Below are 27,908 nucleotides of genomic sequence, written 5' to 3' on the forward strand. Positions count from 1 at the left end.
CTTATAGGTTTCTTCTTAGTTTTTTCCGTTTCTATCTTATTTAAATCTAATTTGTTTTGTCCTGTATTCTTTCCCACCATCTGAATTTCATGGATTGTGTCCCTGTGATATTGTTTAAAGTGTTCCTCTGTCCCCTGTAATCCTTGTGAACTGATTGTAGATAAGAAAGATTAGTTTGTATTTTTTAAAACTTAACCTGGAATGTTTCATAGATGATGTGTGTACTTTTATTAGGAGTCAGTGTCTTACCTCTGTCTTTTTTTTTTTTTTCCTGGATAGTAGGAGTAACTTGGCTGCCTTATCTATCCAGGATAACGTTTCATACCAGCTCTTCTCTGTTTGTTTTGGCAGCACTGACAATCACTGTCTAGCGCTAGATTCATTATTTCACTAAGGATTGCAAAACGGCATTCTCATTCTGTCATCTCTTTTTCAATTATCAGCTGGACTATTTCTATAAAGAAAAACTTTACCTTGTCAAACTATTTGGTTACCATGAGGTACAGTTTGTGATAGAAAGGCAGCTAAACTGCCCATCATTTCAAGGCAGTTCTCAAAATAATGAGTTGGTTTTCTATTATCCCTAAAGGTTGACCAGTGAGGGTTTGTTGTTGTTGTTCTATTAGAATGAACTCCTGGGTTTTAATATTCAGTTTGCCAATTGGGATTTTCATTAGAACTACATTAAATTTATAAATATATAATTTAGAAATTAACTTAGAGGAGAATTGCTATCTTTATATTGTCTTCCTATCCATGAACAAATGATGCCTTTCTGCTTGTTTAAATCTGCTTCTCTACCTTCAGTAGTTGTTTTGTTTGTTTCTTTCTTTTTTTAATTTAATTGTTTTTATTTTTGGCTGTGTTGGGTCTTCATTGCTGTGCACGGGCTTTTTCTAGTTGCAGCAAGCAGGGGCTACTCTTCATTGTGGTGCACAGGCTTCTCATTGTTGTGGCTTCTCTTATTGTGGAGCACAGGCTCTAGGCACATGGGCTTCAGTAGTTGTGGCACGTGGGCTCTGTAGTTGTGGCGCACGGGCTTACTTGCTCCGCGGCATGTGGGATCTTCCCGGGCCAGGGCTTGAACCCGTGTTCCCTGCATTGGCAAGCAGATTCTTAACCACTGCACCACCAGGGAAGCCCCTTCAGTAGTATTTTTAAGTTTCTCTTAAAAGTTTTATGTGTTTCTTCAGTTTTTGCCTTAGGTATTTTCTTTTTTTATTGTTAATGTAGAGTGGGTTCATCTTTTCCATTGCATCTTCTATGTATATGAAGGCTATTTGCCGTCTTTATGTTAATCTTATATCCTGCTGCTTTACTCTTCAAATAACAGGGAAAATTAAGGACTTGCTTCTGAAATGCAGCCATAGATCATATAAGGCATATCTTTCCTTCATGATAGTAGTGCCTTTTTGCACAAAACCACCTCTTTGTCTTCTTGGTACATAATGCAGCATTACCATTTTTGCGTCCTGTGAGAAAAATTTAGTTGTATTTGAAAATATGCTGAAGTCAGGAACATTTTGGGACAGATATTCTTTGTGTGGCGGGTTAGACTAGGGGTGGGGTCTGTGCATTATAGGATGTTTATTAGCATCCCTGGCCTCTACCCATTAGATGCTAGTAGTATCCTCCCCTTCTCTAATTGTGACAACCAAAAATGTCTCTTAGATGTTGCCAAATGCCCCTTGAAAGGCAAAATTGCTCCCAGTTGAAAACCATTGATGTAAAGAAATGGCTGAAGTATGGCCAGTCTAAACTGTGGTTTAAGATTAAGATAGATTCAGTTTGGGTGGGTCGGGGGTAATACAACCATAAAACCAGGTATATCTCTGTATATTTTATCTTTTAAGGTTTTGTTCAAGCATTGTTTGTTTTGTTTTGTTTAATTTTTAGTTTTTGGCTGTGTTGTGTCTTCGTTACTGCGCGCAGGCTTCTTATTGTGGTGGTTTCTCTTGTTGCGGAGCATGGGCTCTAGGTGTGCAGGCTTCAGTAGCTGCAGCACGTGGGTTCAGTAGTTGCGGCTCGCAGGCCCTAGAGCACAGGCTCAGTAGTTGTGGCGCACAGGCTTAGTTGCTCCGCGGCATGTGGGAATCTTCCTGGACCAGGGCTCGAACGTGTGTCCCCTGCATTGGCAGGCGAATTCTTAACTACTGAGCCCCCAGGGAAGTCCCAAGCATTGTTTTTATAACTAGAATTTTTTATTTTTAAAAATCAGTAACTTGACTGGCTTTTTGAAAAAAAAATTTAATATGTGAGGGTTGTAAAGTATGAAAAGAAATAGTGATAGTAAGTTAAGCTTATTTAGCTTAATTAGACAAACTTTCATGTGATAAAAATGATATTTGAGTTTTGGGTGGCTTTTCTTTACTAGAAGGGTGTGCTTTTTCAATATGTGGGAATCTCAAGATTAAATTCAGAACAATATTACCTAATTGGTTTTTTCTGTTTTCAAGTTTGCTTTTCTGACTAGATAACACAGTGTGTAACTAGCTCTCCTAAGTATCAGCAGCAGTCATTAAATTTTTAGCAAAACCTTCAAATATTTTTTTAAAAAAGACAAATTCTGTCTCTACATTAGCAGTTACCTGTGTAGTCAGTTTTGATGATTTTGTGAACATACGAAGTTACAACATTCTTTGTGTCTTGCTGTAAGCAGTGGTTCACAACTTCTTCCCTCAAGTGGCTTGGTTAACATAGCACCATAAACCCATCACAGACAACAGTCAGTGCTGTAATAAACATGTGAGGAAAAGGTACACAGAGCATGCAGCTAGCGCTTTTGTGGGCGATTGGGAAAGACGATACAGAGGAGATGACAGTTGAGCTAAATTGTTAACTAGAGCTTTAATGGAGCAGATTACAGGCAGAAATTTGTGTGGAGTAATACAAGACAAAGAGTAATGTTTTAAAAGAGCTATTACAATTTTTTAAAAGCGCTACATGGTAGTGTGTGATGCTATGTTTGAAAAAGCAAGAGTTCGGTGGTAAGAAATTTAGAAAGATGGAGTTAAGTGTTGGGTCTGTTTTGGCTTTTTTGTTGTACTTTTGTTTTCCTTTGAATAAAATCCAGTGCCCTTCTCTAGCAATGGCATAATTCAGTGTCTCAAACAGGGTGTATATGAGAAGTATGAGGGAAATGTTGTTTCATAGTGCTGTAAGAGTCTTGTAATTACAGGGACTTGATGAAGTCTGGGGGTCATCACAGAGTATCTCTCTGAGAGTGTTGCTTTCAAGCTGACACTTGATGGACAAGTAAAAGTTTTCCAACCTGGCAGTAGGGGATTGGGGTTTGAGGCTGAGGAATAGCATATATGATAGGAAAACAGCCCATAGTGGCTGAAGGGGGATGGGTGTGGTATAACATGGCATTGGAGAGGTAGGCTTTGACCCAATCATGCAGAGCCTTATGGACCATGTTCGTATATTTTATGCTAATAAGGAGCTGCTGTGTTCTAATATTACGTCGTTTTTTCCTGCAGTACCAAATATGCCCCAACAACGGCAAGACCAACATCATCAGAGTACCATGATGCACCCAGCCTCAGCAGCAGGCCCACCAATTGTGGCCACCCCACCAGCTTATTCCACACAGTATGTTGCCTATAGTCCTCAGCAGTTTCCAAATCAGCCTCTTGTTCAGCATGTGCCACATTATCAGTCTCAGGTAAGCCTGATATGACCTAATAACTCTTTTAATTGTTGTTCCATTGAAGTAACTTTTAGTATGGTAAAGGGGTTTTTCCTTTATATTTTGTGCTATGCGTTAACGGTGGGGTAGGCAGCTAAGGATTTGGGGGTCCTTTTTAACCTAATAGAAAGTTGCTGATCAGTGTAAGTGTTTCAAAGGCTAAATCCTTTCTAGCCAAATAAGGATTTAGGAGTTGTTTCTGGAAACCTGGAAACCATGGAATTAAGACATAACTAAAATCTACTTGACTATATCTGGTACTTTAATGTTTTTTTCTTTATTTTTTGTTTGAACACAGCATCCTCATGTCTATAGTCCTGTAATACAGGGTAATGCTAGAATGATGGCACCACCAACACATGCCCAGCCTGGTTTAGTATCTTCTTCAGCAACTCAATACGGGGCTCATGAGCAGACGCATGCGATGTATGGTAGGAAGCAGTTTGTTTGTCTTTTTCAATGTGTGTGACTATTCTTACTGTGTTTTTAAGCTCTGAAAAGATGCTCTGTTTAAGAATAACTCTGCCTTTTATGACATTGAGGGTCAAGAATCTAAAGAAAAGATGAATCCATTTCTCTCTCTGACCTGCTCTATAAGTCTTGGCAAATCATTTCTACTTTGAAATTTCTCTCTGTTCCATTGTCTCTCTTTAACTAAAATGTAATAATGTGTGTAAAAGCATCTTTTGTGGAGAAAGGTATCTTTTTCCTCTTCCTCATCAGTAGCATCATTTGGTATACCCTTCCTAAGGCATGCAAGAAAGTTTTACCGTAATGAAAGCAAGAAAACATTCTGCTTCACTCCTTACTCTGGGGGTCACTGACATAGCATATTTTATTGCTATTTGTTACAATGCTACTATGTTTCTGCATCATGCTGTATTTCAGGTGGTTGGAATTGTGTAATATTAGATCTGCTTTTGACAGATTCATACTTTAAATGAGTATACAGTGATAAAATGAAAAGTATTCTATATAAAATTAAACGATATATCTGAGTAATAAGCTAAAATTACCATCTTAGTTTTGTGGCTGGAGAACTTTGTGTAAGTCAGCTTTGCAACTGTCTAAAGTAATAATATTGTTTTCAATGTTAGAATTTAAAATAAGATTTCCACTTATATTTTGTAATATAGAATTAATGGGTCGTCCCGTATTATGTTTTTCAAAATGCACCTTTAATTAGTACCAGTTTTATTAAGATCTAAATTTTGTTTTGAACTTTTCTGAGAACTCCTGTACTGTCATTTAGGTTTTCCCATTGGCATTTCAGTTTTTTGGAGAGGGAGAGAAATTTAAGTTTATTCATACAATTGAAAAGTGAACCACTATGAAAATGAAATTAATATTACATGTAACTACAAGGACATGTCATTTTTTAAACCTCTTTCAACTTTTTGAGTGACTAATAAGAATATAAAGGCTTTCATTTTTTTTTAACTTTAGATAACAGTTTATAACATTTTGTAGGTTTATAGGAATATAGGACTCAGGCAGCAACAATCATTCTTGTCACCGGGAACCCACTGCTAATGTTTTCTTTCTGGAGGCATGCTCCTTTACCACTGGTTCACAAATGAGAGGAATTTTACATGATTAAAGGCTTTTTTTTTTAATAAAATACTTGTCAGATCTTAATTTTCCGCACTTAAAATTTTCTCTTGTTGACTATGCTCTTTAAATTAAAATGATGTGATTGCTCCAATTTTGAAAAACATTTCTTTCAAGAAGCCCATCTATAATTTAATTGAAAGATTGACATACTGATTTGGCTTATGATTTTGGTTGTGATCTCCTATCATTGGCTTGTCTTTAGTTGTCTTAACCAGGAATAAGTATGTGTGAAAAGGCACCACTGATTTATCACACTAACTTTTATGCAATTTGTATACATTGCAATAATTTTCCAGTTTGCTAAAGTCTTAGGTGACACAGTTTATTGTGATTGTTTATTGTACATATTATACATTTCTGAATACATCTTGAGGTAACAAATGGAAAAAACATTTCTTTCTTCCCATTTTCTGGGATACTCCCCTTGGAATAAGATCTGAAACTTGAGCTAAAATTTCCATTGCTTTTTTGTGTGCCCACACCTTTGAGACATTGTAGTAATACTGTGATGTCAAGCAGAATCTTTCTCCTCAGTGTATATTCACTCACTACCAACATCTGACTTTGTCTGCTGATTGGATGTTTATTGGTTTGAAACAGCCAGTACAGTAAATACTGTATTTGAGGCACTAATGGTTTTTATAACTACCTTCCCAGAATATTTCCATTTGAAAAGCAGTTGATCTTGGACCCTGAAGTCCATTCAAGTGTGGGTAAATAGTAAATATTGCAAAGAAACAAAATACTAGACCTAATGTCCAGTGAAATCTGGAATGAATTAGTCATCAAAGCTAGTTCTTTGATACCAGGAGAAAGTTGCTCAACCAAATCTGAATTACTCTCCTGCAGTTTACACAGATTGCATTATATTTCATTGATGTGTGTTGATGAGGGCAGCTAGGGGCAAAGCTGTAGATTTGGTATGATTGTTGCTGGTTCTGTTTTGGATACTTCATACCCTAAAGAGAACACTGGGAAATGAATTGGTTTGTTCTTTACCACAATAAGCCATAATTTAATCTGCTTTAGCAAGTTCATTAATTCTTCAATAATTTATTTCAGTTATTTTAGATCTTCCAAATACAATTATGCTGAATATAGACAAATTTTAAATACGTTATTTTAAACTGTAAGACAAAACTTGCATAGAAATGCTAATTTTATTTTTATTTCCCTTGAACAGTTTATATTTTATATTCCAAAAGGAACCAAATAGTTTGAGTATGAATTATATTTATTCTTAAGCTACATTCTATCTAGATTTTTTTAAACTTTTAATGCAAACAAAAGAATATGCACCCAGATGTTAATGACAATTATATGTCACCTTTTTGTCATTCATTAATTGTTATGGTCATAGCAAAAACCTTTGCGAATAGAAATGACTACAAGATGAAAGGCTGGTTATTGTTTTTTAATTTTTTGGTGTATTTAATATAAATATGCTAACAGATCACTGAACATTTAAATTATTAGGAGATACATTCTAAGAATTGTTGACCTTGTACTCTTTCTAGATATCTTAGAAAGGACTTTGATCACAAACTTCATCTCTTTAACCTTAACTTTAACTTCACTTTCATCATTGCCTCTGCCCTCTTCCTCCTAATAAGTTACTCTTTGTTTCCTTAACATCTGGTCTTATAATTCATCTCATTTTGTTTCATTCATCTAACTTTGTTTTCCCTTTTAGAAACAGTAATAATGAAGTTTTCTCTATTCAGAAAGAGTTAAATCCAGAATCCTTTTTTTGCTTTATTTTCGGTAGTTTAATGCAGATAAATTCGAAAATACAGTAGGCAAAAAGATTTAAAATGCACCTATTAATCTTCTCCCTTACAATCACCAGTTAACATTTTGGTGCATATCCTTACAAGTGTACTCACACACACACACACACACGCACACACCTTTATGTAGACAGTTTAATAAGAAATGATATTGTACCCTTGTTTAATATTACTGTTTCTGAATTTTTGGATCCATTACCAGATGCCTAGTAAACATCTTACAGAATAAGGTGTAAGGTGACATTTCTATTAATGATTTGCAAAATTGGATTAGTCTTTTAAATTAAACTTGGTAAATATTATTTTGTTTTGGTACATTATTTATATCAAGGTGTTCAGTGGAATGCAATGTTGGTCTTTTTATTAGATAATAACTTTATTCCTTTCATTTAACTAAGTGAGCATGTGGTACTTGACAACCCAATACAGAAGAAAAGTGTCTTTTGCTTCAGCCCTATCTTATTTAATTTTGTAGTGATGTTTAAAGTGCTTGTCATCTCTTGTAAAATAAGAAAAATGAGTTATGCATGAATACAAAAAGAAATTACTAAATATGTCAACCTTTCCAGAAAATTAGGAAAATGCACACCTTAAAAGGCTAATTAACCTTTCTATTTCCCAAATTCAGCATGTCCCAAATTACCATACAACAAGGAGACAAGCCCTTCTTTCTACTTTGCCAGTGAGTTGGGTTTTTTATACTAATTTTAATTGAACAGTAAAACACTTTTTAAAGAATACATGTTAAGGGAGTAGACTTGTTGAGCAATCTTTTCCTTGTGCCAGACAAAATCATTTAAAAAATATATATATATATGAGAAAATAATTCAGAGTTTTTAAAAAGGAAATATAACCCAGCTTAAGAAAGCTGGAGTTAATTTAAAAATTGAGTTGTTTCAGAAATTAATTTTTGCATACCAAGCAAACATGTGACTGTTTTGGAAATGCCTAATACTCTCCTTGTTCAGAGAAACTTTCCCTGAACAGACGTTTTTAAAACAAAGCGCAAAGCAAGCCACAAGCTTAAAACATTAGGGTTTTTTTTAGTATCCTGGTAAGAAAACATTTATCCTTACAAGGATTTTTAATTGAATAGGGTTGAAATACTAGGGGAGGAACGTTTCTGTATTTTCAGTCTTTGCATGACTACAGGTTTATGATATTCAGGTAGCAGACACCTCATGGATGTCTTGAGTTTAAGCAGGAAAGCATGACCTAGCAGCTACTAGAGATTGTCTTTGGCAACACCAGCCCCCTCTCACCACCAGCGGAAGGGTAAATGATTGCTCCTAAATGGAGAAAGTCTGAGCAGGGATTGCTTTTGGAAATGAACTTGTAAGGTTTGTTTTCTCTATTTGTAGGGAAATTTTAAAATAAGGCTTATTCATGGGCTTTTGGTATCTGGATGGGAAAGTCACTAACTTGCAGGAATCCTTTAGAAATGTATGACAGTATAATATATGTCGCTTTATGTGAAATACTATATTCTAGGGGATATTAAGGATTAAAATTTTGTTAGAGACTAAATTTTAAATTATTGTAGAATGACTGAATGTCTGAATATACTAGATGCCAAATTTTAAAAAGCATTTAGAAAACATTTTGACTTAAATTTTCATTAATTGTGCCTTGACTTGGTATCCAAAAATAAGTGCGTACATACTATTTATTTGGTGCTAGGAAATGTTAACAAATTTAATCCTTTAATAGATGCTCTTTAAAAAGGAGTCTTGCTGTATATATAACTGTTAAAGGGAAACTATGTATGTGGTATAGTATATAAAAGACTGTCAGTAATTCTATTATGTACTCAGTTTGAGGTCTCAAATGTAGTTATCCTCACCATCTTACTGTCTCTGTTAGTAGTTTTGGAGTCAGTTTCCTGGTAAGTAGCTAAAAGGTCCTTAATCATCACACCTAAGCATTAACTGCCTTAGCACAACTTTCCCTAAAAGAGAATATCAGTACTTTTAAAAGAAACTAACAGTGGGGCTGCTATTTGTAATTTAATTTGCTGTTTCATACCCCACCCCCACCCCCTTCTAAGCATTTTGTCCTGGTTTGTTTGGTCTAGTTGCCTTTTATTCCCCTTTTAAAGAGTTTTCAATGTTCCTTTACTTCCTTTTTTCTGAATTTAACATCAGATTTAAAAGTTGGAAGATTTTGTTTTGTTTCATTTTTAAAGTTTTGCTGTGCTGGTGTTCTCTCATGTCTTGTGCATCCAAGGTCAAAAATGACAAAACCTAGTTATTAAATTAGGTTTAATTTAATAACTTCTATATTAAATTAAATGCACATCTCTATGGACATTGGCTTCAGTAAGATCATGGCTTAGGAAATGATTTTTGGATTGTGGTTAGTGTTTCGAGGATTTGACAAATCACATAATTAGAGTTTTAAACATTTATATCGAGGAACACAGTGAGCGGGAAACTTCTGGACTGGGTCTGGCCCCAAAAATAGTTATTTCTTTGATTAGCTTGAAGTAATCCAGATTTCATGAAGGCAACTTAGGTTTTATAAATAGAAGTTTAACTGATGGATAGCTAAATCAGAATTTTGAAGAAAAATCACTTTATTTTTAACCTCTCTGGAATCTTTTAGCTAATGAGCATGTATAATAAAAACAGTTAAATGATAGGCTTAGGTCAGGAAAGCCCAGAATTTACTGCCTTTCACTCTCCACTTCTCCCTTTCCCTAATTCTCTTAGATTTTTCCCCTCATTTACTCTATCTTGGTTCCTTTCTCTTATCTCTCTCTCCCCCCTCCCCTCTTCCAGCCTTCCCCCCTGCCCCGCAGCCTTTTAATTTCCCTCTTATCTTACTTGTCTTTGTCTCCTTCTTAACTGGCCTTTCAAGGAACCAAAGTATATTTTTGTTGTTTTTACTATTAAAGTGTATAAGTTCCACATTTTCCCCAATTAGCTACTCAGTTTTCATATTTGAAGGGGGAAAAGAATTCCTGGGTAAGGTACTTGCTTTAGCAAACATCTTTAAGCAAGATGATGAACAAAGGAAGATATTTCTAATCAAACATCCTCACATTTTATTTGTAGCCTATGATGTATGTTTACATCTGCTTAATTTTTCTTATAATGCATTGCAGTTTATTGGTGTTTAGATAGGGAAAGGGTGTTTTTTTTAAACAAAAGCCCATGTAGATGCATTCAGCTTGGATTACTTGAAGTATTTATGCTATGAATGCAAATGACATATAGATTAGAATACTCTATCTTATAACCTTTCAGTATTGGTAAACTATCACAGAGATGCCTTTTTTAAATACATAGTAAAAAATACTTCCATCTTTAATTCTCTCCAAGTAATTTCAAGATTTTAACATTTTTCTAATTGATGAATAAATTATGGAACTTCATGGGTGTAATTCTCTTTGTGATGGCCATGCTTTTTTATGTATGAATATTAATAAAATAGCACCCAGCTAGAGTTGATTATTGTTACTTTTTATTTCCTTAATACTTTGCTTAAAAGGTAATTAAAAATGAAATTTAAAACTTTTGGTACAAAAGTTTCTTGAATAAATAAGGTTAAATAAATAGAAACTCTGAGATTCTGTACTCTATGAAACCTCATAAATAGAATTTGGATTCGGGAATTGCTTTCCCCCAGACAGATTAGAATTGTTACAAATGAAACATTTAAGAATTTATAGTAGGGAGGATTTTAATGCAAGTGGTTTGAAAATAAGGGAGCATGAATGACTCTAGATATCACTATTCAATAAAACTTTCTGTGCTGAAGGAAATGTGCTACAAATAATGATGTCCAGTCAGTAGCCACTAGCTACATGTAGCTGTTCTAATTATTTAAAAATAAATTTGAAAAATAAGTGTAAGATTTTTACAAGAACAAGGGTTCAAGATTTATCTCAAGTCTTTTAGACTAAGTCAGTGCCCAGACAGTTTTGGGGGTCAGAAGCTTAACTTAATGAATATGATGGTGAAGAATGGCCTTTTAAAAAACCAATGAATTAGAAAAACGACAATGACTACTTTCGTAGATTCATGGGACTGTGAAACTCAAGAAAGCTGTTAGCACATTATTTTTCCCATGTCCCAGAAAACTGTCACTGACTTCTTGAAAAACACCCAAAGAATACGTTGCCAGTTTTCCTTGTTAATATGTTCCAGTGTATGTTAACTGTTATAGCTAGGGGATTTTCCCAGTGTATAAAGAAAAATGCTTTGTTTAATCTAATCTGGGAGTTAACTTAGTATAGATGCCCACTGTGGTGTTGGCAGTGGATGCACAGGTGATCCTAGCACTGCTCTTTGCCTCACCCTTCTCTCTTTAAAGGATACATATACAGTGGAGGAGATAACCAGTTGGGCTGGAATGTTGGTCCTTGGCCCTACAATGTCAAGCATTATAGAATTGTTTCATGTGCCTAACCCTCTGCATAACATTTACATTGGACTCATCCAGAGTCATCTATGCTGGCAACTCTCAGCAGCCAGCCTATTAGACTGCTGTTGTTAGGGTACCTGATCCCAAAGCAGTGCTTGCTTCTCCCCATCAGCCCCCTATATGTAACACCATATGAAGAATGTGAAGAACTATTCTGGAATTGACACATTGACTTCCAAGAGGAGATACATCTTGAGAACATTGTCCTCAGCTCATTGCCACATCATGGTTAGATTTGTATCAGTGTGCTATCAGTAGTCACTGGAAGCAATGAACCCATCTTGTGCTTTTGATTCTCAAGTTGCTGTTTGGGGATGACATGAACAAATGAATTTATACCTCATCTCCCTGTTTTGTGCCAAGGTATGGTCTGTGCTGAGATTCACAAAGAATTGGCTTTGGGTTCTTAGCTTTAATGAACACACTTTTACTTAAACTAGCTCATCGTATTTCCTTTGAGGTTACTCTAGCTAGTAAAATTCTTTTTAAAGGCTAGGATGCTTTGAAGGGAATTCGTTTTTCTACATAGTTTAGGTAATCCCATTTACTAGATTTTATAAAGCAAAGGTGACAGATCTTGAGCAGGGAGGCCTAGAGAATGAACTGAGTGGCAGAGTGGCTTCTGTGATCAGCTGAGAGAGATTGTGGTCATTTGGCCCTGAAGATAGAGCCCTGACCTTGCCACACACCTTATCCAGCCCCTTACTACAGCCCTGATATAGTCTGTGCCCACGGGACACTGCATCAGGTCCAGGACAGTAGCATGGTGAGGTTAGCCAGATGATGGCCTTGAGCTAAATGTGTGTGTGTGAGAGACAGAGAGACAGGTCGCAGACGGGGGATTGTTTGAATTGTTTCTGTCTATGCTTTTAAGTTGCCTTTTCAGGAAACCTAGTGACTGTTTTAGAAGTAAATTTAATTAGATTTTGATATAATGTGTACAGCTATGTTATATGAATAAAATGCTAGCCTGACTGTTAAGCAGTAACTTCCCATTTATTTTTTTAAGAAGTGGGTGGTTTAAATGGAGTCAAATACAGAGATTGGTTAGGCATTGAGCATCAAGAAGACTGTGGATGAGCTGAAAGTTGATGAGGCATAGAGGAGCGATTAAGAGCATGACACCTGTCAATTATACACATTTCTTTTCCTTTCACTTTAGTTTCCACTGGCTCCCTTGCTCAGCAGTATGCGCACCCTAATGCTACCTTGCACCCTCATACTCCACATCCTCAGCCTTCAGCCACCCCCACTGGACAGCAGCAAAGCCAACATGGTGGAAGCCATCCTGCACCCAGTCCTGTTCAGGTAAGGAGGAACTGAGAGGCCTTCACCAGAACTGCTTCATCGTTCTATTTATTGAGTGTTTTCTTCAGTGCCAGGCAAGATGCTAGGTACCACGTGATCAAAACACCGAGCAGCCCTGCCTCATGGAGCCAGTGTACAGCTCTGCAGGCTGTGCCCCCAGGTTTAAATCACCTTAAGGTACATATTGAGAATAAGGTGATGGGGTAAGTTCTGGAAACTTAACCAATATTGAAAAATCTAACATAAAGCAAGAAATTGGCTTGGAACTTTTTAAAAATCTCATTTCTAATGTTTACATGATGAGGGTGTTTGGTTTTTTTCCTATTAGCTTCTTTAATCATGTTTGTTAAGGAGGCACTTAAGGAGCTCTTTGACATCTGTCAGGCCCCTGGAGCAGTAGTCCTGTTTTACCACTGCTGGTTGAGGGCTTGTAGGCTGAGAATCAGGCTTGCAGCCCAGACAGGAATGTTTGTGAACAGGAGGCACCCCCACCCCAGCCCTGCTCCTACTCCCTGTGTATTCTCTGATACCTGCCATTGCCCCTCATCTTAGATAGGCCCAGAGGGAGCCTGTTGTCATATGCAAAACTCAGCTTTGTGTGTGACCCTTAAACTGCTCTTCCTTAAAGAAAATTTTCTCAGTTCTTTCCTGTTACTTTGCAGCACCATCAGCATCAGGCCGCCCAGGCTCTCCACCTGGCCAGTCCGCAGCAGCAGTCAGCCATTTACCATGCGGGGCTTGCACCAACCCCACCTTCCATGACACCTGCCTCCAATACACAGTCGCCACAGAATAGTTTTCCAACAGCACAACAGACCGTCTTTACGATTCATCCTTCTCATGTTCAGCCGGCTTATACCAATCCACCCCACATGGCCCATGTACCTCAGGTAAACCCGCTTTAGCCAACTTTCTGTGAAGACCAAGTAGGAAATGAAGGTTGTCAGATAAGCAGCAAAGAGCCAGCTGCTCTTCGAGCCAGGAACCCCTGTGTGTGATGCCATTTGCTTGTCTCCTTTTTTCCACTCAAATACATGTGATCTGGCCCTAAATGAATGTTTGTGTGGTTTTGTAATGGGATCAGTGCAGTTGCTGATTGGTCAGTCTTTTAACGTTTCCCAACTGAGACCTTAAAAATATCTTTGACTCTGGAATGCAACCTAATTCTTTCCTTGCTGTATCTGCTTTGCTATGTTTATATAGCTTCATTGCTATATATACGTATACATACATATATTCCCCCCCAACACAGACACACACACAGACACACACACAGACACACGAGTCTGGCAAGGAGGATGGGATTTCACAAATTCTCAACTCTGAGGTGACTACACTGGGCCTGACCACTTGAATGTTAGTCACATGAGTTCCTAAGAAATATCTGTACTTGTTTTCCCTGGCTGTTCCTACATCCGCTTTGACCATATGTTGTACTTCTTGAAAGGGCTTGGCCTTGTACATTCGTGCAGTGTAACTTGAAGCTGGAAGCACCCAGGTGTTCCCATTTTTCTTAAAGAGCAGCCCTGGAAGCCCTTTGGAGCTCACCTCTAGCAAAAGCTTCTAAGGGTTGAAAGGTGTGGTTGCTTTCTGCATCAGCTACTGACAAAAGTCCAATGCAATCCAGGGCCAATTTGGATTGTCTTAATGAGAAGGAGCTGCACCGAAGTTGGGCTCCAACACTGTCCTTTTAGGCCCTCCCTAGAGCTGTTAAGGGTGAATTGGCTGTATTTGTTGTCTCTTTTTGCTGCTTTCATAACAGAACTCTTCTGGGTCTGTTAGCCTGCCTCACTGAACTCTGTTTCATGTCAAGCAGTGCACCACTGAGGCTCTGGCGTGGTGGGGCTGGAGATGGTGCTCAGTTGGAGCTAACTCTCAGAGGCGACCTTGTAACTAGCGTTCCACAGCTCTGGGAAGTTCGGGCATTCTCCCCAGCAAACGTGTAGGTTCTGTAGTGTGGCGCACTGCAGTGGATGATTTGCTTTTGATGGTGGGGAGGGGAGCCGGTTTGGTCAGGTGTGGGGCAGCATGGTTTGGCTGAACCAGGAGCTTCATGAGACCAGGGGGCCTGTAGATGTCTAGTAGAGGCTGGTGGCTAAGTAGGTATGTGAATTTACATGTAAGTTGGGGTTCTTAAAACCTCACTTTTGTGCTTTTGTGCTGAAAGAGCAACAAGGTTAATATTTGCAGGGAAGCCCAGATATGCCCTGGGTCCCTTTGAATATGTAAGAATCAAAACAGCATTTCATTCAAGGCTTATCCTGGTCTAGAACAGTGCACAGCATGGGAGGCAGGAAACGAGAGCTCTTTCTGGCTCTGCCAATTCCCTGCAGAGCTGCGATCCAGCTATTTGGGCTGACTAAAACCTTTCCAACTTGACAGTGAGACCAGGTTGAACTCATTATCACCTGGTACAGAGAGACACTGGCCTGGACCAGATAATTTTAGATTACCCCTTCCCACCTCACTGGAGCCATTCAACTGCAACTCCTGCTGCTGCTGCTCTATCAGCGGATCTTTCAGCAGAGCAAAGGGGCCTGAGAGGCTTTTCTTACTGCCTTGACTCATTGTTCACTGAGGTGTGCTGGTGAGCAGGCAAGAAGCAGAGGGGGAAAGGCAAAGAGAACCTAGAACAAAGTTAACAGTCCCTGCTTATAATGTAATAATCTGCTTTCTTACTTGAAAGAGATGTTATCTGTAAAACTAATTCAGGCCCCACATGGAAGCCAGAGTCTAAAGCATCATTGCAGGTAGCCTCCTATTAATTTGAGAAAGCTGCGCTTGGATCAGGGATCTTTGTGAAGACCTTGCCCCATACATAGAATCCAGTCCTCACAAATGTTGAAGGCTAGGACACTGCAGCCCTGACTTTTACCCAGGTTCGCTGGGTGCCTGCTCCCTCAGCCTTGCAGGATCTGCCAGAGGGTGAAGCATGTCTATAGGTCAACTGATGGATCCACTAGGGAATGTCCCCAGAGGAAAGAAAGGGCCCTGAGGGCCCACTGTTGCCCTTTCCTGAGAGCCCCAACCCAGTGAAAGGGACACAGTTGACATGTTGTTTAAGCTGGAGATGTTGCCTGTATGCGTAAAAGAGCTCTCTGTTTCAGGCTCATGTACAGTCAGGAATGGTTCCTTCTCATCCAACTGCCCATGCGCCAATGATGCTAATGACGACACAGCCACCCGGCGGTCCCCAGGCCGCCCTCGCTCAAAGTGCACTACAGCCCATTCCAGTCTCGACAACAGCGCATTTCCCCTATATGACGCACCCTTCAGGTGAGGCGTGTGTGTGCAGGGGCCGCCGGGCACCCCAAAGCATTCTGCTCTCACAGGTCGAATGGCAGGCCGGGCCAGCGCTTCAAGCCCCGCATCTGAGAACTAGCAAGACCCGTCAGAGTGTACACAGTAGGGACTGTGATGATCAGTTCAGTGTCAGGGCCTGAGGCTTCCGGGAGCCTAGTGTGTGTGTGTTCTGATGGTATACAGGATTTGGCTTGATGAGAAGCAGCAGCAGCATTCTGTGTAGCTGATGCATGCTTAGGACTCAGTTGGCCTTCCTTGTTATGATAGGTTGGACAGGGCAGTGTTTTCCTTCCTGAGTCCCAACAGTCTGACATGTGGGGGGTTACTACCATGGCAGAGTTTGATTGTAGCTCTGGAGACTACCACTGATGAGATAAGTGCTGTGTATGGATTGGTTTCGAGTACAGTATTAGCTCCAGTCTATGCCCTGACAGGTAGAGAATGCCCCGTGATTGTGCTCTAATACTTGATGGTGGCCATGGCGATATTTCACAGTCTAACCTGTTATTCTGAAAGCAATATTGGTGCTTGGCTATTATTTGGGGAGGGGATATGTTAAGGCCTTTTTTGTACCCCATGAGCAACAACTCTTCTGGGAGTTTTATCTGAAATGGTTTTATGTCTGACTGGTTTGTTTCTACCCACCCACCTACCTTCTCCCCCTTTTGGTACAGATGCGGGGGGGTGGGAAGGGTAAAGAGTGAATTAAATTTTGAGTCTTGTTCAGGTAGCACAAGGATAGCTTTACAGACATGTGCTGCAGAGACACTAGGCTAATGTGCGGTGTTGCCAGTTTTCTGTTTAAATATTCACTTTTCTTTTTTACAGTACAAGCCCACCACCAACAGCAGTTGTAAGGCTGCCCTGGAGGAACCGAAAGGCCAAATTCCCTCCTCCCTTCTACTGCTTCTACCAACTGGAAGCACAGAAAACTAGAATTTCATTTATTTTGTTTTTAAAAAATATATGTTGATTTCTTGTAACATCCAATAGGAATGCTAACAGTTCACTTGCAGTGGAAGATATTTGGACCGAGTAGAGGCATTTAGGAACTTGTGGGCTGTTCCATAATTCCATACGCTGTTTCCAAGTCCCGCAAGTACCCCAGCTCTGCTTGCTGAAACTGGAAGTTATTTATTTTTTAATGACCCTTGAAAGTCATGAACACATCAGCTAGCAAAAGAAGTAACAAGAGTGATTCTTGCTGCTATTACTGCTTTAAAAAAAAAAAAAATCAAGACTTGGAACGCCCTTTTACTAAACTTGACAAAGGTTCAGTAAATTCTTACCGTCAAACTGACGGATTATTATTTATAAATCAAGTTTGATGAAGTAATCACTGTCTACAGTGGTTCAAGTTTTAAGTTAAGGGAAAAACTTTTACTTTGTAGATAATATAAAATAAAAACTTTAAAAAAATCAAAAAATAAAAAAAGTTTTAAAAACTGATATCAAGTTAATGTGTGTTTGTATGAGCTATTTCCATTGTAGGATACTGAATATCAGGGCAGGAGGGCTGACTCTGCTGTCTTAATACCTCGAAGGTTAGCTGTCAAATGACTTTTCTTCTTCACCTTTAGTTCTGGTTCAAGGTATCTCTAGAAAAAGACAAGACTGAGAGATGTTCTCTTTGGTGGCTAGAGGTCTGCTTCAGAAGGAGGAAGGCTGGCCAGAGTTGGGCAGTGCCGAAAGTCCACATCCTCACCCTGACGCTGATTCTGTAAGCTTCCTTTTTAATATCTCCTGAACCCAAATGAGTTAGTCAGAAGTTGTCCTGATTCAGGCATCTGTCTGTTTTACCAGTAGGGGGCAGGAGACACACACACACCTGTAATAAAGAAATCCAGAGGGCTGAAAAGGTGCAGCGATGTACAAAATAGCATACTCCTGTAGACCCCTAAGCATTCGTTAATGTCTTCAGTTTGTGGGAGCAGGACAAACAGGAAAAGCAAGTATTTTGCAGAGACTACAGTCATAATAGATAGATAGAGCCTTTAAATACTGTGGTACCAAATCAAGATTCTGAAAACTTTGTTTTAATTCACATGTAGCAATTTGTACATTTTAGCAAAATTTGCATTCTTCAAGAATAAGTTACTTATACAGTACATAAACAATGCATACAAATTTGCCAAATACCTTCTGCCTATAATGATACAAGATGAATCCATTTTCTGTGTTGTCATTACAACGTGCTGCTTATTCCGCTAAACACTGGATGTCAGATGTGTCCTTGTTAAGAGTCAGTGGATAATAAACTATCAAGTTCCTCTAGCCTGTGGGAGATGTTAGCGTTCACATGACATTTGTGATAACAGACTTAGCCCTGAATAATAGCATAAAGGAATCTAAGGCAACCCTTAGGGAAGGGTTCAAGGCCTTGATTTTAAGTTAAGAAACTGTTATGTAAAAATAGTGTTCTCTGGTTTAAGATTTTAATGATTGCTATTCCTTTCTCCTACACGGTCCAGAAATGATCAAAGGCAGAAGATTTATACCAGATAAAGCCATATGGATTGCTGGTCTAAAATTCAAGGCAGGTTAGTTGACTTAATTCTTTGGTGCTGGTGACTGTTAGTTTGTAAAAGTTCATTGAAGTCAGGCGAAGGAGGTGATGCTGGGAGCAGTTAAGCTATCCTTGTTGTCTGTAATTAGAGATAACTGGAGGGCTTGTGATGCTTACTGTCCAACTGGCACTCAAGAGTCTGGCTCTCAGTAGAGGCTGCTGGCTTGGCCTCTTGCCGCCAGCAGTGGTCACATTGAGGCTGGAAAGAGGGTGGTGGAATGTGCTATGACTGCGGTGGGCTGGCTGCAGCCGTCAGGGTTGCTGCCTCACTGCCTGTGACAGCATCAAGCCCAGGGACCCACTGCCCCCGTTCCTCCAGCTCAACCTGCTCTAGCAGAAAGAAAAGGCATTGACTTAGTGTCGCTTCTTCCCAGGCCATGAGGGGCCTTTTTGTCGGAATGTATTTGAGCTGTCCTGGTAACTCAGACACATTTAGTAAATAAATGTTTTTCTTGAACATTTTACACTGATGCAGTCTGGAAGTGGATGACTGTGTCACAGATTCTGAGCTTGTACTTTGTAGCCAGTCGGTCAGAGCTGCTGACTTGCTGTGCTTGGCTTGCCTCTTGGCACTACCTGAGAATTGTATGTTGAGCGGCTGTTAAGAAGTGAGTGCCCCTGGCTTGTGGATATCATATCCCAGATGTCTGTTTACCCTTCTGGTTGGAGGGGGGGAACTTACTTGTCTGGTTCATTGTCTGCTTGGCCCCTTTCCTGTGCAGACAGGGGAAAATCTGTACCAGTGACTTGTCAGCATTTACTTTCTATGATGAGCTTTCTCTTGTAAAAGAGAAATCCAAAACAGTGCTTACTCCTGGTCTACACTTTGCTTAGCATTCATTAATCAGACCTGCTTGATGTGTAGAAAATGTGGCCCTTAGAAATAGACAACTCTAGATCAGGGTTGGTTATGCTTTACCGTCTGTGAAAACACCCAGGACTGTTGGTTTTATCTGTATATATAAGGTGGGGAGAGGGGCACGCCACACAGCTTGCAGGATCTCAGTTCCCTGACCAGGGGTGGAACCCACGCCCCCTACAGGGGAAGCACAGAGCCCTACCACTGGACCACCAGGGAAGTCCCAGGAGTGTTGGTTTTAAAAGTGGAAGAGAGGTGGCTCCTGACCTCCCTGCTTCTCCCAAAGTCTGACCTCTGACCTCTTGGAGTGGAGAACGGCTGGAGGGAACAGACACACGCCTCACCCCAGATAAGGTAGGCAAGTAGTTAGTTTAGGCCAAGGTTTAATTTTAGCTTTTGACTGATGTATGTATAAATGTTAAGCTGTGCTGAACTCCCAGTTTCCTAGAAGCCACTTCAAGGAGCCCAGTGGCTATACTGAACGGCTCTGCTCGCACCCACAAGCAGCTGACTCCACTCGGTCACTGCCTCCCTTGTTTCTGAGCCTCTGCATGAAAGTTCTGGGAGGAGCCAGCCCCCATGAATTGTATCACTTGTGAAAGGCAAGTATAGATGGAGATTTGACTGCAGGACCTCCCTGCATGGTAGAGGTTATGTGTGCCTATGTATACATGCACACATGCTTCATCAGATGAAGCAGTGGTTACTGCTGGAACAGAACACTGATTGTGGGCTATTAAAGGAGTTTCTCATTAGCTGTGGCACCAGATTCCTAGCCTCCATTTTGGCTCAAGAATGAGCCTAAAACCTTGTGGGATAATTTAATAAGCCTTTAGACACTTGGAGGCTCTGAGCCAGCCCTGTTGGTGAAGGATTTACTAGAAAGGGCCCAGCAGCCCTTTATTCCTTTTTCCTTGCCCCTCCCTTACCCCTCAGTTTAACTCTCACCATAAAGCTGCTGTAAACCAGAATCCAGTTTTTTATTCATAAGGCACCAGGGTGGAATTGTTCCTTGCCACCCTCCTATTTCAGTAATTGCCTGAATTTCCCTGAAAGGGTGACACACTTCACTTCTCTACATTTAGGAAGGACAGTGGCTCCTCAGCAACAGGTGACTGTCCTGAGGATGCAATAGACAAGGAAGCCAGGCATGCTGGCTCGAACCAGGAACTGGTCAAGTAGGATTTGCATAGCTGTCTCTGACTACAAAAATCGCATGGGTATTAGTTCAAACAGTGCAATGAAATAAGCAGTGGTTTAATTTTGAAACCTGAATCCTTTGAAAAATTAATCTGAGGTAAAAATGTTTAAAATCATTTTTGACCTTTAGCTTGTCCATCTGCCAGAACTTTGTCCTAAAGTTGAGAGTCGAAGCAGGATAGGTGTGGTCACCTGTGGCTTGGGTACAGCAGACCCGCCACGTGGACTGAAGCTATAACGGGAAAAAAACCACAGGAGAATCCAGGGCTTGTTAGTGTTTTGGGCTTCCTGATGGGCCCCCCTCCCCAAGTAGAAAGTCTGCCAGCTGGGACAGTGTCAGTGAAAAAGAGAACAAGTTTCCACTGCCAACTCCAGCCCTCACCCCACTGCCCCCTCTAAGAGTGATGGGGCCTGGTCCTAGGGACCCAGGGCAGGAGCTGGCGACATCCACGAACAAGAACTACATCTGTAAACAATAAGGAGAAAGCCAGGTGAGAATGGAACTTCTAGGAGGCCCTTTAACAGGCCTAATTGAAGGGTCACATCCAAACTGGAATGAACAGTTAACAGTGTCCCTTAAATCTCTCTCTGGAAGGAAGGAAAGAAAGTTACATTCAGAAGTTCACATCTCTACTTGCTTGTGCTTCTCAGGGGCCTCTGGGAGGCCTGTCAGAGAGGCGTGTACTGATTGTCTATGGCCCGCAGGTGGCTCCGGGAGGAGGAGTCCATTTCATAGTCCGAGTCCCGGGCTCGACTGGTGGGCTCGGGCTCCAGGTGCCGCAGGCTGTTGGCCAGTTCCTCAGGCGAAGGCACCAGGTGGAAGATCTGCTCTGGGGGAGAGGACCGGCCTGGGAGACCCTCTGGGCCGAGCCCCCGTGGACAGCCAGAAGCGCTAAGGTGGGGAAGGCCCAGCTCTGAATCCCAGCGAGAGAGGGAGAAAGGGAACAGGACAGTGTTGGAGGAACCTGGGGGACAAGTGACCAAGAGAGAGACCACACTGTCAGTCTTAACAGGGTGGAGGCAAGTGTTGGAAGGACACAACACGAGGTCTCGGTTCCCAGTGCCACCACCCCCTTTATCAAGGGGCATTAGGGTCACACCTGGCGGCTGGGAGACGACTACCACATAGCTGGACAGCCGGACATCACAGGCAGCCCCGCACTCGAGTGGGATGGGTGAGCGCTGGAAGTGGTGGAGCATGTCCACAACCGAGGGGAAGTGGAGGTGTTGCACGCGACACTGGCCCCGCTCAGTCAGTGACAGGCGCAGGTGCTGCAGGAGAGGAGGACAGTAGGCTCAGGCATTGGCCCCTAAGGGCCTTGAACCTGGCCAGGGTGCAGCCCACCTGCCTCGCCCCATACCTTGGCTATGCCCTGGAAGTTGAACGTGAGCACGTACTCCCCACGCCGAGTCTCACTCTGCCGTACCAGGAACACTCCATGAGCGTCAGGACCCTGCAGCTGAACCAGCTGAGCTGCCTTCACTCGGGAGATGGGGCCATGGAACCAGGGGTAGCAGGACAGGAAGTGATCTGTTTTCTGGCAGGCTGGATCCAGCAACCCCCCAGGAGAAGCACCTGATAGAGAAGGAGACAGGTAACGGTGATCCTTTGTGTGTGCCTTATGTCCTGGGCTGAGTTCCGACACACCGGAGGACAAAGGCCCTGACCCCTCACCTTGGTTCAAGGAATCTGTGCTTCCCCTTGGAGAGTTAGATGTGCCGGGCTCTAAGGCTGAGGGAATATGCATCTCTGGGTCTGTGCTGAGTCTGCTGGAGAAGGGTTGGGGTTAAGAATCTGGGTAGGTCAGGAGGAGCAGTAAAAGCTGTGCCAGGAGTGGGGCCCTAGGGTCTCACCCTTGGCCTGCGCACTCCCGGAGCTCGGCCATCCATGAGTTCAGCTGCTGCTCATCTCCCACCTCAAAGATGATGTCTGTCCGATCCTTCACCTGGCAGGGAGGGAGGGGAGAGCTGGGTGGGATCCCTGAGGTCTGTGTCTATTCCTCCCAGGTGTGGAAAGCTGTCACTCACCTTCAGCACAAAGGTGTAGAGGTTGTCAGGCATCTCGAGACGTGTGCATCGCCGAATCTCCTGGATGCTGGAGCAGGCTGCTTGTAGCTTGGGCTTTGAACTCTAGGAGACCAAGGCAGACATTCAAGGCCTGTCTCTGATGGCCCTTCACCCACCCAGGCCTCCCCAGGGGCTAGCTTGCTGAGTGCATGCTCGTGGTGCTGCTGAGCAGGCACCCCAAGCCTGGAGTGCGTCCTAGCATTCTGCCTTGCAGGAGCCTGCAGAGGGCCCTCTGCCTGTAGCCACAGCACCAGCTCCCCCGACCCCAACACACACACACACACACACACATTGAGCTCCCCAGCACCCGATGTGGCCTAAGGGCCAAGCTCTGCTTCACCTGGACCTGTGGACATTCCAGCTCTGACATGTCTGTTGGCTGACACCTGTTTCTCTTCCCACTGGTGGAGCAAAACCCCCCAACCCCCTACCCTTGCCAGTCACAGTGGCTGCTGGCCACCTCATCGCAGTAAACCCAGAGAGTGGACGTGAGGGTATCCAACCCAAGTTCCCTCTAATGGTGCTGGCTGACTCTGCCTGGGGGCCCAGGACTTTATCATACCTTTAGCTCTGCTCCTCCGCAGCCTTAGGAAGCAGATGCTATCACCACATCTTAAAAAGAACCTCAAATCTTGGAAGTAAAGTCATTTGCCCCACACCTAGCTAATCTGTCCTGCCTTCAAGTCTTAGGGCAAGGAGGGGGTTGGCAGAGTAGCTTAGCTATGGGCTCTTGGGGCTCTTTTGCCAATGTGCCCAAAGGGGCAAAGCCTGGCATGGCTGGCCTCAATTACAGCCAGCCAGAAGCCCACACAAAACCTGGGGCCCAGCAGTCTCCCATGACATTCAACACGTGGGGCTCAGAGTGGGTGGGAGATGACCCCCTACCCTTTTGCCAGCAAAAGGGTCCTGACTGAACCTGGCTGACCCTGCAGATGCTTGTTCCCGGGGCCCAGGAGCTCTCATCGTTTTCTCAGAAAGGAGATCACCCCTTCACTGCCCCCATCTCCTCCACTTCCTCCTGTGACAAGACTGGTAAGATTGTTTCTCTGGGGTCATGAGATGATCGATGGCTGCTTCCAGCAGAGGCCAAAAGAAGATAAGAGTGTGGGGGAAGGAGCAAGATGTGGGAAATGGACAGAGGAGACCCAACTGGGCCCTCCTCCCTCCAGCAGCTTTTCCTAAGAGCCAGGAGACAGACAGCAAGGCGCACCTGGAGATACCACAGCTCTCACCAAGGCAGTGCCAGCTGGGGAGGAGGAAACAAGAGGCAGGAACAAAGGTGAGTTCCAGGCACAGTGGCTTTGGCAGACCTGACCTCCATGAGGGGCTGACTTTTCAAAAGGTGGTGCAAGAGTCAGTCCTTAAAGCCATACGCTTAAGCATGCTCCAGACACACAGGTGCCAGGGTTCTGATAGAAGGATGGTGACCCCAGGACTGGGCAGCCTGGCAAGAGAGGGTTGGTCAAACTGGGGCTCTTCCTGGTCCAGGCCCACTCCCAGAAGGTCTTGGAGCTGCCAGTCCTGCCCTGGTTGTTGGACACAGCAGTCTGGGGAGAACAGCTCTGGGAACAAGCTCAGAGAGGTTGCACAGCTAGTAAATCCCAGCCCTAAGTGATCAGCACTAGCCAGGGCATCTTCACCCTTCAAGTTCTTATATGTCCCCCACGACCAAGTTCCTCAGCCTGGGAGCCTCGCCTGGCACCTACACAAGCACTGGACACGCTGGAGCGCATGGGAAGCAGGGCCTCTGCTCTCCCAGCAGCTTTCACTGTCAGCCAGCCCCTCTGTCTCTATTTCCCGTCTGCAAAACGGGTTAGGTGCAGAGGGCTCCTTCCTTCTCTTGCTTTTGCAGTCGGCCCTGCCTGGACCCCCAGCCTCCCCACTGTCTCTAGGCCCTCAGCATCACTGGGAGGAAGCGGGCCAGGCCGAGAGGGTAACAGGCCTCATCCTCCTTTCAGTTCTGCTCTGGGTCCTGGGCCCTGCCCCCAGTGTGAGTGCCCAGATTACTGGCAGAGCCTGGTTTCACTCTGGAAGTGGGGCCCTCCATGCCAGCTTCACCCCCAGCAGCTGAGGAACCGCTGACCTGACAGGCAGTGAAGAGAGCATTCCCCTCCTCCCCCCACAGCCAACCCTGGCCGCACAGACGTCCTGGCTCCCCTCTGCCTGCTGGCTGAGCGTGATACGGGTTCTTTGGTGTCTTCATGGTGGCCCAGGCTCACACAACCCCAGAGGCTGAGCCGGGGGCTGAACCCCAGCCTGCCAAGGACCAGAGCCAGTGCATCTAACTACCATGCTGCCTGGTGGGGGAGATGCGAGGGGCTCTGCCCAGATTGGAGGGGCAATTGAGAGCACAGGGACAGACATCCCCACCTATGGCCACAGCCCTAGCTGGACAGTCCAGAGCAGGACTTGTGAGCGCTGGTCACTGTGTGGATGGACCAGTGGGTGCCTTTCTGACTGAACAACGTGATGGAACAGAGCTCTGCTGGAGAGAGCCAAGCCCGAACCGCAGCCGCAGGAACACTTGGGGCTTCAGGTTCCCCTCCTCTCACACACTCTCTATTCCACCTGCCACGCAGAGCAAGCCAGGCCAGCAGCTGCTCTCTGGACCCACCTCAGAGTCACACTGTGCTTGGGTGATCAAAATGACCAGACCATCCCAGTGTTTGCAGTACAGGCGGTAGTAGACTGTCACCCGCCACATCCTACAGGCGATAGTAGACTGTCACCCACCACATCCTGCATCATCCCTCCTGGGGAGCTCTCGTTCTTAGCTCCAGTGGCCACTGTGCCTCCAGTGGTAATCCATTTCTTTGTTTGCTCTGGCTGCTAGGAAGCGTAAAGACAAAGCTGTAGACCGGCTCTGACACTGTCCTCACAGCAGGGCTTGCATTTCTAGAGCTAACTTTATCCAGGCTTTTTAATTTTTCTTATTCCTCTAGGCACTAGGGTTCAGTCTTGACCCTACCCTTCTTGTATAACCTTGGACAAGCAACTCAGCCCTCCATGCCTTAGTCTTGTCATATGTATGTATGGTGGAAATATTTAATAGTCCCTCTCTTTTCACAGGGTTGGTATGGTGATGGGTGAACTATATATTGCAAGTGAAAGAAATACCTGATAAACAGCTGTTGTTAAATTTCCAGGCTGGGGCCAGCCAAGATGGGAAAAGCCTGCTTGGGTTGACTGCCCGTGTCACAGGACTGCAGTACGGCAGCATTACAGTGCTCCTGTGTCACGTACAGGACTACAGCTTCCCCTGAGCACACACCTGCTTTCTCTCAACCTTACAGACCCTGTTTGTAATGTGCTCCCTTTCTACCTGCAACGAAGTTATAACCTCCCTCCCTACGTACATACCCTAAGTAGGATAAAAGGGGAGAGTAATGGAATGTAATTGATACTAAAATAAAATGTATATATCACTGTGACTATGCATATAACACACAGTGAACTACTCAGGTGCTTCTGGGTTTGAAGAGATCAAGGACATGAAGGTGCCAGAGGGTGGGTAGGGTGATCCCTGAAAGGACAATTAGTCTGTTCAGTGGACATGGCAGGAAGTTCCATGTGCTTCTACATAAGACAGACAGAGCAAAATTCTGGCCCTAGGTTTGTTCTCATGCTTTTGGAGGGCGTTTTGGTCAGCTCTGCCTAGCCCACGGGTTCATCCGGTCCTCCTAAGCTCCCACTGTCCAAGGACTCCTTTCTCCCATGGCAGGGGGCCGGGGGCGGGCGGCCTTTTGGGCCTCGAATCTGCCTGGAGGGGATGAGAGGATGACTGGGACCAGACCTGGCCTTTCTCTGGAGGCCCTGCCTTCCCTAAACCTGCTGCCGCTCCCTGTGTGCTCAGGGGCGGGGATGGCCCATCCAGAGTCTTCCAGGGTACTGGGCTGTACCCCGCTCTGCCGTGTACTCATGGCCATTCATACCCACAAGACCCCGGCAGAGGTGCCGGTGCCCCAGCAGGAACAAAATACACACAGGATCACAGAGCTGTGAGCGCTCCCAGAGAAGGGAGACAGACACCCAACAGGCAGGGGACGGTAAGGGCCAGGACAGGCGGGTGGGAAGGCAGTGAGTGAGCTTCCCAGGTAGGTGCCAGGATGACCCTGGCAAAGGCCCTGAGGTGGGGAAGCACAAAGGCACAGTGAGACTGGCACGCAGTGAGGCAGTCCCCACGGGACCTTGAGGCTGTGGGAGTCCGTCGGCTTATTCTAAGGTGGAGCTGTGGAGGTGGGCAGCTGACGCTCACATTAAATACTTGGGCAGAAGCAGGCCCGCTAGTTGGGCCCGACCCTGCTCTTACCCGCTGCCTCCGTGGGAGGCTGGAGGGGAAGACAACATCCAATTCACACCCAAGCAGTAAAGGGCCTGGCACGGAGGGTCCCGTGGTATGGCAGGCCGAGCCCTCACAATGGCCTTATTGCACCCACTGTAGGGGCCTTTATCCTTCAAGGGAAAGCCTTGAGGGGAGGCCTCCCACCACCATCTGGAATCCCCCAGGCCACACCAGCCCCTTGGAAGTCTTGCCTCTCCCAGGGTTTTGGGACCCTCATTCCTGTCCTATAAAGAGCAGCAATGGGACAGGAAGTAGGACATAGTATACAGCCCGAAGGTCTAGGTCCAAGCCACACTCCTCTGCCATGGCCCTCATGCCCTCAAGGTAGCATCCCCGTGGCCTGGAGGCAAGGTTAGACGAGCCCTAGCTCCACCACTTACTACCTTTGGGATCTTGGGCGTGGCACTAACTGGCAGCCTCAGTTTTCTCTTTGGTAGCGTGGGAACAGTAAGCAGACTCCAGGAGGAGGAGGATGAGAGTGCAGTCTTTGATGGGGGCCTGAAAACTTAAAGGCCCAGAAGAAATTCTAGATCCCAGTCATGGATAACTGAGTCCCCCAACCCCAGGCCACAGCCCAGAATCGATACTGCCTGTATGGATGAATGAACAAATGGACGAAAAAACATTATGGGAAAGGCTTAATCATGTCTTACTGATTGTATCAAAACAACCTTAAAAAAAAAAAAGAAAATACTCTGTCTTGTTCCAAAAATTTTAGTCGGGTTATAGGGATACTCAG

The 27,908-nt window shown here is 43.7% G+C and overlaps 2 protein-coding genes across 38 annotated transcripts in view; one reads left to right on the forward strand and one right to left on the reverse strand.

The window, feature by feature from the left end:
- The window catches only part of ATXN2 (ataxin 2), a 127,665-nt gene extending 101,407 nt beyond the window's left edge, over positions 1-26,258 (forward strand). For 5 of the 30 annotated variants that reach the window (XM_067700825.1, XM_067700826.1, XM_067700834.1 and 2 more), the window contains 7 exons: positions 3,483-3,667; positions 3,990-4,122; positions 7,724-7,777; positions 12,687-12,832; positions 13,495-13,722; positions 15,940-16,108; positions 16,964-17,584. In XM_067700825.1, coding sequence (XP_067556926.1) covers positions 3,483-3,667; positions 3,990-4,122; positions 7,724-7,777; positions 12,687-12,832; positions 13,495-13,722; positions 15,940-16,108; positions 16,964-16,992 — 944 coding nt within the window. In that variant the 3' untranslated portion in view covers positions 16,993-17,584. The other 25 variants (XM_067700831.1, XM_067700832.1, XR_010933340.1 and 22 more) reach the window with 24 other exon arrangements.
- The window catches only part of SH2B3 (SH2B adaptor protein 3), a 40,757-nt gene continuing 29,914 nt past the window's right edge, over positions 17,066-27,908 (reverse strand). Inside the window, exons 3-8 of one of the 8 annotated variants that reach the window (XM_067700843.1) lie at positions 22,789-22,890; positions 22,615-22,706; positions 22,436-22,530; positions 22,122-22,336; positions 21,861-22,032; positions 18,156-21,725 (exon numbers count right to left, since the gene is read on the reverse strand). In XM_067700843.1, the coding sequence (XP_067556944.1) occupies positions 21,430-21,725; positions 21,861-22,032; positions 22,122-22,336; positions 22,436-22,530; positions 22,615-22,706; positions 22,789-22,890 (972 nt within the window). In that variant the 3' untranslated portion in view covers positions 18,156-21,429. Of the gene's footprint in view, positions 17,964-18,155; positions 22,033-22,121; positions 22,531-22,614; positions 22,707-22,788; positions 22,891-27,908 lie in introns of those variants that run through there. The other 7 variants (XM_067700845.1, XM_067700844.1, XM_067700842.1 and 4 more) reach the window with 7 other exon arrangements.

The sequence above is a fragment of the Pseudorca crassidens genome, chromosome 12, assembly GCF_039906515.1.
Source record: "Pseudorca crassidens isolate mPseCra1 chromosome 12, mPseCra1.hap1, whole genome shotgun sequence".
Taxonomy (NCBI): domain Eukaryota; kingdom Metazoa; phylum Chordata; class Mammalia; order Artiodactyla; family Delphinidae; genus Pseudorca; species Pseudorca crassidens.